Source organism: Lemur catta, chromosome 7 (assembly GCF_020740605.2).
Source record: "Lemur catta isolate mLemCat1 chromosome 7, mLemCat1.pri, whole genome shotgun sequence".
Lineage (NCBI taxonomy): Eukaryota > Metazoa > Chordata > Mammalia > Primates > Lemuridae > Lemur > Lemur catta.
In genome coordinates, this window is record NC_059134.1 from 62,161,373 (window position 1) to 62,174,300 (window position 12,928).

Genomic DNA, 12,928 nt, shown 5'->3' on the forward strand with positions numbered 1-12,928 from the left:
AAAGTGTTGGCAAGGATGTAGAAAAATTGGAATGCTTGTACACTGTTCATCAGAATGCAAAATGTTGGAACCTTTATGGAAAATGGTATAGAGGTCAGTTCCTCAAAAAAACATAAATTGAACTACCATATGGTCCAGCAACTCTACTTCTGAGTATTTATTCAAAAGATTTTAAATTGGGATCTCAAAGAGATATTAGCACTTCCATGTTCATTTCAGCACTATTCACAATAGCCAAAATATGGAAACAACCTAAATGACCATCGACAAATAGATAAAGAAATTGTGGTTTATACATATAATAGAATACTAGTTAGCCTTTAAAAAGAGGAAAATTCTACAATATGTGACAATGTGGATGAACCTTCAGAATATTATGCTAAGTGAAATAAGCTATCACAGAAAGACAAAGACTATGTGATTCTACTTACATGAAGTATCTAATATAGTCAAATTTGTAGAATCAAAGAGTGAAAGAGGGTTGCTAGGGTATGGGGGTTGAGGGGAATAGGGAGTTTCTATTCAAAGGGCATGAAGTCTCAGTTAAGCAAGATGAATAAGCTCTAGAGATCTGCTATACAATATTGTACCTACAGTCAATGTTACACAAACCTAGATGGTATATATATTTTTGTTTATATATATATATTTCAGCATATTATGGGGGTACAAATGTTTAGGTTACATAAATCACCTTTGCCCCACTGATGTTAGAGCTTCAAGCGTGTCCATCCCACAGACAGTATGCACTGCACTCATTACCTGTGAATATACCCATCCCCTCCTCCCCGCTCCTGTCTGCCCAACACCTGATGAATGTTACTACTATATGTGCACATAAGTGTTGATCAGTTAATACCAATTTGACGGTGAGTACACGTGGTGCTTGTTTTTCCATTCTTGAGATACTTCACTTAGTAGAATAAATGTCTCAGTACTATTACTGAATATCAATCATTTCCTCTACTTGATCTGCAATACCAATATCAAGTGCCATGCATCAGGTTTCTATATATGCTCCATTAAAATCTTATGGGACCACCATTGTATATGTGGTCTGTCCTTGATTGAAATGTCTCTGCAGTGTATTACTTCACATATAATGAATTTTTTTTCATCTGGTTCATTTCACTCAATAAGTTATTTGTAATTATAGAGGATATCCCAAAAGTCTCCATTCAAAAGAAGAATTTTGTAAAATTTTGTCATGAATATTTTGTAAGTAAAGGTACAGTTAGCTAGAATCTCCCATTTTCCTATGTATGGCAAATTTTGGGATACCCTGTATTTGTTCATTCTCAATGCCACTTGCTATTACATTATATAAATATATCACACTATATTTATGCATTCTACTATTAATGTACATTTGAGCTGTATCAATTACTGGCTCTATTTATAGTATATTTGTGATAATTGAGCCACATATAGGTGAAAATGCGTAGTGTTTTTGATGGATGTATACCTAGGACAGGAATTTTGGCATCATAGAATATGCATATGATTAGCTTGTAGAAATACTGCCAGTTTTAAAAAGTTAATTTACCAATTTACCTTCTCACCATCAATGTCTGAGGATTCCAGTTACTCCACATCTTTGTATATTTTAGACATTCTGGTCAGCGTATAGTGGAACTGTCTAGTGGTTTTAAATATTATATTTCTTTTTACTAAGTAGAGCAACTTTTCATATTCACTAGAAATCTGGATATCCTCCTGTAAAAAAAAAACCCATGCAAATCTTTTGTTCATTTTTATGTGTTTTTCTTCTTATCAATTTTTAGGAATTATCTATATATTCTGTATACATGGTTTGTCCATTTTGTCTGTTAATAGTGTATTTGATTAAAGATGCTCTTAATTATAACATACACTGATTAAGTAATATGCTTCCAATATTGTTAGCATGTGTAATTGTGTTCTATTTTTGAATTTTTCCTTATTGTACGGTCATGAAGATAGTCTCTTTGCTTCTAGAAGCTGTACTATTTTCCCTTTCAAGTTTACATCTACAATACACTTGGAAAGAATTCTTTGTATGATAGGAGAACAAAAACACATAATCACACTTAAGTGTTTCCTACAAGAATTGACACAAGTCCCTTCTACAAATATTTTTATTTGCCACAGCAAGTCACATGGCCAAGTCTAACTGCAAGGGGCTGGGTATGGGTAATCATTTCACGTTTCTGAAAGAAAACAAAAACTGAAAATGTTGATGAACACCAGTACTTACATTAGACAATGTAAGTACCCCAAGCAGATATTTTTAATTTTCATCCTCTGATTATTAAAAAACCCAATCTATATATTACTTCTTTAAGAAATCTTCAGAAATTTATTTTCTTCCCATTATTATTTTATCCAAAGGCCAAGTGGCTATACATAATGTTTTTAATTTTTGCATTTATTTATATATGAATGTCCAATACTATTTTTGCTCATCGTGTACCAATAGATAAGTTCCTATGTTGTTGGCTGATTAAAACTTTCTTACCTTATCTAGCTAGAGACAGAAAGCTTTAAATATAAAGGCTAGCTTGACTTAATTTGTCTGATGTCTGTTTATTCAATTGACCCAGTATGTTCTCTTGATCAATTAGGTTTTCTAAATACAAAAAAAAAATTTAACTATAGCTTATGGAATTTTTAACAAGTATTACATGCGAACATCTATGCTGTCCTGTTCACAATATTTTTCCTAGAATTATGACAAGATTTAGAAGATATTATCTAAAATTCTTTATCTATGACCTTTTCTGATCATACAGTAGAATTTCCATGCTCATAAATTGACAAAGAATCAAAAGATTTAATTGAAGTAAAACAGAGAACATAACTTTGGTAGATTCACTTGAATGTAGTTTCAAATGACATTTTTTTTTATGAACTAGGTCAATAATTTGCCCTATGATTATCATAGAAAGTAAAAAGAAGTCAAATATATTTCCAGTTTTGTGTGGCTGTCTTCAATATATTGGCTTAATATCTCAAATATTTATTATATATTATTATTAATACAAAGTTCTAAAAAGCCTCTCCCACATATAAATTAACACATAAATCTACAGCATAACGTTCTTAGCCTAAACAACCTCCCACCATTGATTTCTCAGGACATAAGATTCTGTCAGTTTATCTGTCTCTCACCAAACAGCCACACAGAAATCACATAAGAAACAAGTGTATCAACATAAGTAAAGTAAATTATTTAGAACAGTAAATAGTAATGATAAATAATGCCATTATTATTTTGTGAACTCTGTCACCAAAGTTATGTACAATGCCTGAACAAATTTTCTTCCATTGTTGTCACATTCCCTTGGGTGATTCATAAATTGCTACAATTTAAAAATCATATGGCTTAATTATCCATCTTCCACTAATAGTTGGATTTTCAGATGAAACATTTTATAGACTTAAAAATCAAGTTATTAATCTGAAAACTAAAGAATAACTTCTTTATAGGGTTACCTTGCTGATCAAACAATATATGAATATAATCACTTTGTAAAAGATCTAATTCATACAGATTATAGTATTATCATCAATAAACTCATTAGTATCCTTAAACTCAAGACGTTGTGGAGAAAGGAATGTCATTACTGTTCATATTCCTCTTTGTTCCCTGACTTCTATCTTTTTAGGAATTAAATCCCTTCTAATGAACATATGGAAGAAATATGAACTGTAAGATATTCTAAGACTGCTGATGGTTAACCATCTTTTATGAAAAAAATCCTCAATATTCGCTCCTGAATCTGCTTGGTCCTGACCCCATAGATTACAGGATTGAGAGCTGGTGGAACAACCACATATAAATTGGCTAAGAAAATGTGGATATATCGAGGGATATTATGGCCAAAACGATGTGTTAAGAAAGAGAAAAATGCTGGTGTGAAAAAAGCTAAGATAACACCTATGTGAGAGCCACAGGTATTGAGAGCTTTGAGCCGGGCCTCCCAGGAGGGCAGGCAGAAGACAGCATAGAGTATCCAGACATAGGAAAGAATAATAAAAATCACATCTAATAATAAAATAAACATATCCCCAAGGCCAAATATTATGTTGACTTTGATGCTGCCACAGGCCAGACGGGCAATACCCATGTGCTCACAGTAAGTATGAGGGATGATATGGTGCCCACAGAAGGGCAATCTTAGGAGGAGAAACACCAGTGGAACCACCATGCACAGACTCCGCAGGATGGCAATGCCTGCAATGAGGCTGATGATTTTGCTGGTGAGGATCATGGTATATTGAAGAGGCTTGCAAATGGCAATGTAGCGGTCAAAGGCCATGGCCACCAACACAATGCTCTCCATGGCAGTGAAGAAATGAATAAAGAACATCTGGGAAAGGCAATTTTCAAAAGATATCTCCCTGAGACTGAACCAGAAGATGCCCAGCATTTTGGGGATGGTGGCTGTAGACAATTCCAGGTCAATGGAATCCAGCATGGCCAGGAAATAGTACATGGGTTCATGGAGACTGTGCTCAGTCTGGATCACAAACAGGACAGTAGCATTCCCCAGGAGTGCAACAAGATACACAAAGAAAAAAGGAAATCCAATCCATATGTGTACATCTTCTAGCCCTGGGATGCCCAGCAATAGGAAGGAAGAAGGATGGAACTGGGTGTTATTAGGAATGGACATTCTCCCTGTCACTCTTGGTGACTGTGCATATCAGAGTCAAATATTGACTTCCCACCAGTGATTCATTCCTCATTTCTTTCTTTTTCTGTAGTCCTGGTAAAAGGTAAAATAACATTTTAATATTCCTTTTCTCTCATTCAATGTTATCAACATTTTCTACTATGCTTACCTGAATAGCATATGATTCCAGGAGTAGACTTACTCTTATCTAGATCCTTTCATCCATAACAGGTTGAATAATAAGAGAGATGAGTAGACTATCCATCTATTAGGTGAATATTCAGGGTAATAAGTAAGAACAATAAACGCCTTTGTTCTTTGCATCTGGTGGTGGTATACATATTGCAACTAAGGTACGTGAAAAATGCTTTAGCGTATATAATCTAATCTCCTATTAGGGAACTTAAGGATCATAAAAATATATACGTAAATACATATTAATATACACTTAATATGTATTTACATACAGATCTTTTTATATACTTTTTAATGCATGCATATACTGCTATCTGATTCTGAAAACAGAGGTCACAAATTTACTTTTATTTAAGCACCTAAAACTTCCTCACACGTACAAATTCTCAGAACACATGTTTATTCAGCATGCATATCATTAGTAACATAACTTCCATCTCAACTTAGTCTTTCAAAAGCCATCTTCATCTAGAATATTTTGGATCATGAATAAAGACATGGTGAAAACATTTTGCAAAGGGACTTTTAAATTTAGAGTAAAACTTTGGTTTATAAAATATTTTAAATTGAAATGGTCTTATTATCCATCAAATATACAAAAATTCAAATTTATTAATGAAGCTGTCTTGAGAATGCCAATCAGGGGTACCTAAAGAGTTCCTAATTTCTTGAGTCTACTCTGTTTAAATCTTATTGAACCCTGATTATGCATGGAAAAAGGCATATTATTTCAGATACCCTTGAGATTCGAGTTCAACAAACCTGTCCTCTATCACAGATCTTGATGTTTTTCTGTATGTCCTCTTTTAATTACTAAATAAAAAAGAATTTATTAAGTGATTTTTTTATATAGCAAGTAGCTTGAGTGTCAAAATATTAGATTTATTTATCCTGAATTAATATTTTAAAACAATCAAGAAAGGAGAAGTTTATTATTTGGTAACTTCCTAAGATGAAACAATTTTGAAAATAGTGTGGAAATGATAGACTCTGGGAATGGATGTATGGAAATTGTGGGAGTTCATATTTGAGTGGTACCCACCAGAGATGGATATATAAAAAAAGTGTCATAGCCTCCTTTACCCAGGATAGGACCAGTATCTAGCAAAAAATGTTGTCCATCCAGGACCTGTTAGAAGTTGGGACATTAGATATAAGTTTAGATGAAAATTTGAATGAGATTTGGTCAATGTTGTCACAATGTAGTGAGGGAGACATAAATGAAAAGATGAAATCAAAATAAAACGCTGCATTATACTAGAAAAATATAGAAAATGCTGTCAGCATGGATTATGACAAAATAAGCTCCAAAGAAGAGGTAAAATGGATCAAAGTGAGCTATATTTGTATAAATAATATAGCAAATTATTCAAGGTGGAGAGAAAATCAAGTAAAAATTGAAAACAAAAATCAAAATTATCAGTGGCCCTACTTTGTAAGGTGAATTCCCATCTAGGACTTGGTCTCTGTGGTCATCTATGTGATCATCTTCAGATTCTGTAGCTTCATGACTCTACCTTTAAGTCCATGGTGTCTGGGTCACTCTTGAATACTGCCTAGAGAATGAGTTTGTAGGATTATTATGGTTTTATCCAATGAGAAATGCCCATTTTATTCTCAGCCCTGATTTTCCAGAAGTATTCCTGGAATTGGTGCCCTCCTAAGAGCTGAAATAGCCACATTTTCAAATCAATAAACAATGAGCAAACCACCTAGTCACTTATGCATTCCCCATAAGCATATACCATTCTATTTTACCAACACATATTCATAGATTCTCAAATCTTTGCCAGATACAGTGACAAGAATGGGCCCCAGTCTCTCCTCTGAGAACATTATTTCCAACATCCTGACATGAACTTATCAAAAAGCAATTTTCTCAATTCTGCATCATGTTAATTATTACTCTACCATATTCCACAGCCTCCACCCACCCACCTACCTTGGCCCACATACCCAAACACTATTTCATGTCCTGAAACTGACAAGGATAAACAGAATAGATTCTCTACACCCGCGGTTTGCAACCAGGGGTGATTTTGCCCCTAGGGGATATATGACAATGTCTGGAGATTGTGATTATCACAACTTCAGGCAAGTGCTACTGATAGCTAGTGGATACATGCCAAGGATGTGGCTAAATGTCCTGAAATGCACATCTCTCCCCAGAACAGAATTATCTGGTCCAAAATGTCAGTAACATAAAGGTTGAAAAACCCTGCTGTACACCTTTTTAATCTTATCTCTCCCTAATTTCCAGTCCCCTGGCATGGGCTACTATAAAATGACCTGAACTACCCACGTTATTCGATTTCTCAGCTGCCTTCCGACTTTCGTCTTGAGTCCTATTAAAAACAATAGAAAACAAAATAAATTAATTCTACCATCATTCATGGTTATAATTTATTCATTCATGAATTCCTTTGTTCAAAATCATACTTGTTGATCTCACTTTCTAGGCCTGGCAATGCACTAGGTACCAGGAAAACATAATTCTTGACCTCTTGATATTCACAGTTGGTTCATAGCACATAAGGTGAGACAAAGTAGCTGATCTAATACAGAGTTTTTGTCAGTGTCTCATCAGTAGTTGCATGTGTAAAATGCAAAGAGATAGATGTGCATGTAGGGTTACGTGTAACCATGATAGTTTATGGGTATAAAATTTGAAATGCCCAACACTTGCCTGTGTGTTCTTTCTTCATCCTTTACCAGCTCTCTCTATCATATATTTATTTTCCCTCCCCATCTTTATCTTAGTTTAGCATGAACTCATTCCCCATCTCCCACACTATTTCCTACAGCCCTAACCAGTATACTACAGCCTTACCATGCTTTCCAGATATCTGTGAGAAGCTGAACTTTGAAAACATAACCTGATATCTCTCTGGACCCACACCTTCCTAAGCAAGGATAGGTATTTATACTCGTACAGTAGCCCTGCTTCTACTGGAATGGGGACTGTAGCCTCCTGAGGTTCTTGGCATAAACTAAGTGATATTCACTGGAGAGTTCACCTAAGAAACCTCCCTCCCTATACTGGAACTATGGGCCAAGAGTCATCTACTCTTTATTTTCCAATGATACATTCTGTATCTTTTCTGCTTTCCAAGTTAGAAGTCAAAGCTCCTGCTTAACAACTGGGCAGTCAGTATGAGTTTTTGCCACCTACTTCAATGGCATATTTCCTTAGTTTTCCATTATTGTTCTGTCTACATCCTCCCTGTTATAGCTTAAATCTTAGTATGTCTATAATCCTTTTGCCCCACTCCTCATGAATTATGCAGGTGAAAGGCTGGATAAGACAACAGAGATATGCAGGACAAAGATCCTGGCAAGAAGAAAGCTCACTAAGGTGAGCATAACTTCCTACTCACCATATTTCCACTGGTTTTTTAATGACTGTAGGGACAGGGAAGAGGTAAGCCACTCAAACACAAGGAAACTTGCAGAGCTTTGCCAAATTATTACTGCTAGGAGGAAAAAATACATATGGGGATTCAAAAGCAGCCAGAATGTGAGAAAACAAGATCTCACAATGGAAAGAAGTGCAAAAAAGCAAGCCCCAAAATCTACACCACTCTTCTTGCAGCGCCATTTCTTTCATTTAAATCTGCATAAGGCAAATGGAGAAAGCAGATGTAAAGCACAACATAATGTTGGCAGTCTTATAGTGCTACGGGGACAAAAATTAGTATTCAGGACACACCAAGAAGGACGAGGCATAGTAAAAACCTCTGGAAAGCTATATCCTGAAAGTAGATTGAGTCTTACAAGGGTGATGAAATCTACCAAAGAACAAAATAAATATTTTCTGCAGTAAAATAATGCATTCAAAAGCTTCTACAGCTTTTCAAACAAGTTATCTCATCTTCAATAAAAAGCTATCAGGTAAACCAAGAAAGCAGGCAAAGAAAATAAAACAGAAAACAGATTCAAAAGGCAACCATATACTGGACATATACAGAGATTTTAGGATTACTCTGATTAATATGTTCAAGAAAATAGATGACAAGACTGAGATTTTCACAAGGGAACTGGAGTCAATAAGAAGAATCAAAAGGAAATTCTAGAAATAAACAATAACAAAATAAGAACTTGACAGATGATTATAACAGCATATTGGTTATTCTTAAGAAATCTTAAAATGGGTTAGAAAACTATAAACTGTGGGCCAAATCCATCTCATGGCCTGCTCTTTTTCAGCTAGCAAGCTAAGAATCGTTTTTGTTTTTTGTTTTTTTTTTTTTTTTTGCATCCAGTAAAGGTTAATGAAGGAGAAAAAGGAGAAGTCGAGAAGGGGAAGGAGAGAAGATATGTGACAGATACCACATGTGGCCCACAAAGCCTAAAATATTTACTTACTGTCCTTTTGCAAAAAAAGTACACCAACCCCTGATTTAGATTAGTGAGGTCAAAATACCATGACAAAACACAGAGAGCAAAAAAATTTAAACACACACATAAATCCAAAATATATGTCATAGGTTTGGGAACCATGCCTTGAGTGGAAGACTGATGGACCTTAAGGAGACTGAAGGTGAAGTCAGGAAGAAAAGTGAGCAAAACAGAATTGCGAGCTAAAAGGAAGGAATTCTTTTTTATATAGAGACAGAAAGGCTGGCCAAACTGTTTTGTTCAGTAACACGGAAAATAGAAAATTTTCAAAATACACTGGTAAAATTTTCAAAATACACTGGTGGATTTGGCTAAAGAGATTCCAGGCAGAATGTTGAAAGTGCCAAGTGATTTCTTTTAGTTAGTGTAACAAAATTTGGTGCACATTTGGGAATAACACCAATTGGGTATCAGACAGAGGTGGGGGCTGGGGGGAAGGGATGGGTGTATACCTACTTGATGAGTGTCATGCGCACTGTCTCAGGAATGGACACGCTTGAAGTTCTGACTGGGGGGGATGGGGGGAGGGGATGGGTGCATACCTATGTGATGAGTGCGATGAGCACTGTCTAGGGAATGGACACGCTTGAAGCTCAGACTCAGGGGGATGGGGGGGTATGGGCAATATATATAACCTGAACTTTTGTACCCCCATAATGAGCTGAAATAAAAAAAAAATTACATATGCAGAAAAAAAAATAGTTAATGGAATTTGAAAAAAAAATAAGATTATCCCAGTTTCAACCAAAATCTAAAAGCAATATAAAGGAGCCAATACTTTCTGGTTTCAAAAACCAAGCCAATTTTCATTCTTAGCTTCTCCTAACTACAAAAATTCCTCAAAATAAGAGATGACCAAAGAACAAATTAAAGGTGTGACTGTAAAACCTTTGTTAAGATCTTGGAAAGATTTAGTTAGTTTCCAATTTATCAATTTATTCTTTTGCTGTTTGCATTTTGGTGTTGTATCTAGGAAAACATTGCCAAATCCAAGGTCATGAAACTTTATCCCTAGGTTTTCTTCTAAGATATTTTTATTATGGTTCTTATGTTTGAGTCTTTAATTCATTTTAATCCATTTTTGTGTATGGTGTGAGAAAGTGTCCAACTTCATCCTTTTACATGTGGATCTCCAGTTCTTCCAGGACCATTTTTTTTTAATTTCAGAATATTATGGGGGTATAAACATTTTGGTTACATGTAATGGCTTTGCTTCGCCCAAGCCAGGGCTAGAAGCGTGCCCTTCCCTGATACAGTGCACTCCGTCTCCATTAGTTGTGAGTTTATCCACTCCCAACCCCCCAACTGACCATTTTTTGAAGAGACTTTTCTTTCCTGCATTAATTACTATAGTCATAGGTATTTGACCATAGATAATCAAATTTATTTCTGGACTCTTAACTACATTCCATTCATCTATATGTCAATCTTTATGCTAATATTATCCTGTATTAATTACTGTAACTTTATAGATAGTTTTGAAATTAGAAAGTGTGAGTCCTTCGCCTTTTTTCTTTTTCAAGATTTTAACTATTTGGAATTTCTTGCAATTCAATATGAATTTTAAGATATCATTTTACATTTGTGCAAAAAAGGATAGGATTTCAACAGGGATTCTGTAGAATCCTTAGATTGCTTTGGGGAATATTAACAATTTAACAATATTGAATCTTCAACCCATAAACACAGGATATCTTTACACTTATTTAGTTATTTTATTTCCTCAGCAATATTCTGAGTTTCCATTGTGCAAATCTAGACTTTCCCTAGTTAAATGCATTCCCGAGTATGTATTTTCCTTTCAAGCTATTGTAAGGGAATTATTTTCTTATTTTACTTTTAGATTATTTACTGATAGTATGTAGAGATACAATTGATTTTTGTGTGTTTTTCATGTCCCCAGCAACTTTGCTGAATTTCATTCTTAACTCATAATATTTTTTTCTCTGTTTGTTTTTTATAAAGGCAGCCTCCAAAATATATTTCCCTGAGACTGAACCAGAAGAGGCCCAGGATTTGGGAGATGGTGGTCATGAATAAGCCCAAGTCAATGGAATCCAACATGGCCAAGAAGTAGTACATGGGTTCATGGAGACTGTGCTCAGTCTAGATCACAAATAAGATAGCAGAATTCTCCAGGAGTACAACAAGAAACACAAATAAAAAGGGGAATCCAATCCATAAATGCACATCATCTAGCTCTGGGTTGCCCAGCAGTAGGAATGAAAAAGGATGAAATTAAGTATCATTAGGCATAGACATTTTATTCTGCCAGGAATAGCTGTTGTGCATCTCAAAGATAATTATTTACTTCCCATTAGTGATTCTTGCTCTGCTTTTCACTTTATTCTGATTCCAGGTAAAATGTAAAATAATGTTGTATTTTTTTTTATTCTTTTTTTCAAAAAAATAAAATACTCTTATTCTGCTAGCTTCACTTAAGCATAAAATTAGCCTCACTGTGCCATCACTTTTCCTACTAGAACTTATTACACACAAAGAAGAGAGGGGAGAAAAATCTCTACCTTCCTTATAGAAATTAATAATGAGGAGTCTAGGCAGAAACAGATGAGAAAATAAAATTCCAGGATCTTTGTATCTGGTAATTTTATACCCATTTTTTTCATAATGTATATGGTGGTTTATTTGGTATTTGTGATCTCAACCATTCCCTTACGAGGGATTCTGTGGACAATAAAGATTGTGTGTGTGTGTGTGTGTGTGTGTATGTGTGTGTGAGAGAGAGCAAGAGAGAGGGTATTCATTTTTATATGCATTGGTGAACAGTAGAGGGTGTGAGACTGACAGCAAAGAAAAAAATCTGATTTGTTGATTCACATGCAATAGAATGCATTAAAAAAGCTCTTAATTTTAAATTTTCATTAAATAAAAGTAATTGCTGATTTCCCTGATTTCTATATAGATTCTAGTTATCAACCCTTTATTGGATGTGTAGCATGCATATATTTTCTCCCATTCTGTAGAGTGTCTATTTTCTCTCATAATAGTTTATTTGGCTGTGCAGAATCTTTTTAATTTGATCATGTCCCATTTATTTATGTTTTTTGATGCTGTGATTGCTTTTGGGGTCTTCTTCATAAATTCTTTACCTAGGCCAATGTCTATAAAATTTTTCCAACACTTTCTTCTATAATTATTTGGTTTCATGGCCCTATTAAGTCTGTTATCCATCATGAGTTGATTTTTCTGAGAGGTGAGAGGTGCAGATCCTGTTTCAGTCTTCTACATGTGGCTATCCAATTTCCCAGTACCATTTATTGAATAGGGATTCTTTTCCCCAGTGTATGTTTTTATCTGCTTTGTCAAATATCAGATGACAATATGAGGATGATTTTATATCTAGGTTCTCTGTCCTGTTCCATTGATCTATGTCTGTGTTCTTGTGCCAGTATCATGCTATTTTCGTTACTATAACCTTGTAGTATATCTTGAAATCTGGTAGATTGATGTCTCCCAATTTGTTCTTTTTGCTTAAGATTGCTTTCACTATACAGAGTCTTCTCTGGTTCCATACGAAGCATAGCAGATGAAAAACCACACCATGCTCACGGATCAGCATAATCAACATTGTTAAAATGTTTATACTACCCAAAGTGATCTACAGATTCAATGAAATCCCTATTAAAATACCAACATCATTTTACCAGATCTAGAAA

General features: G+C 34.8%; 1 protein-coding gene across 1 annotated transcript; it reads right to left on the reverse strand.

The window, feature by feature from the left end:
• Positions 1-3,716: 3,716 nt before the first annotated feature.
• On the reverse strand, positions 3,717-4,664 carry LOC123642052 (olfactory receptor 52E8-like). The gene has a single exon (XM_045556979.1). The coding sequence runs from the start codon at positions 4,656-4,658 to the stop codon at positions 3,717-3,719; it is 942 nt and encodes a 313-aa protein (XP_045412935.1). The 5' UTR covers positions 4,659-4,664.
• Positions 4,665-12,928: the final 8,264 nt, after the last annotated feature.

Excerpts from the sequence above, each read along its gene's own strand:
- LOC123642052 (XM_045556979.1), bottom strand. The coding sequence starts at position 4,658 with ATGTCCATTCCTAATAACACCCAGTTCCATCCTTCTTCCTTCCTATTG.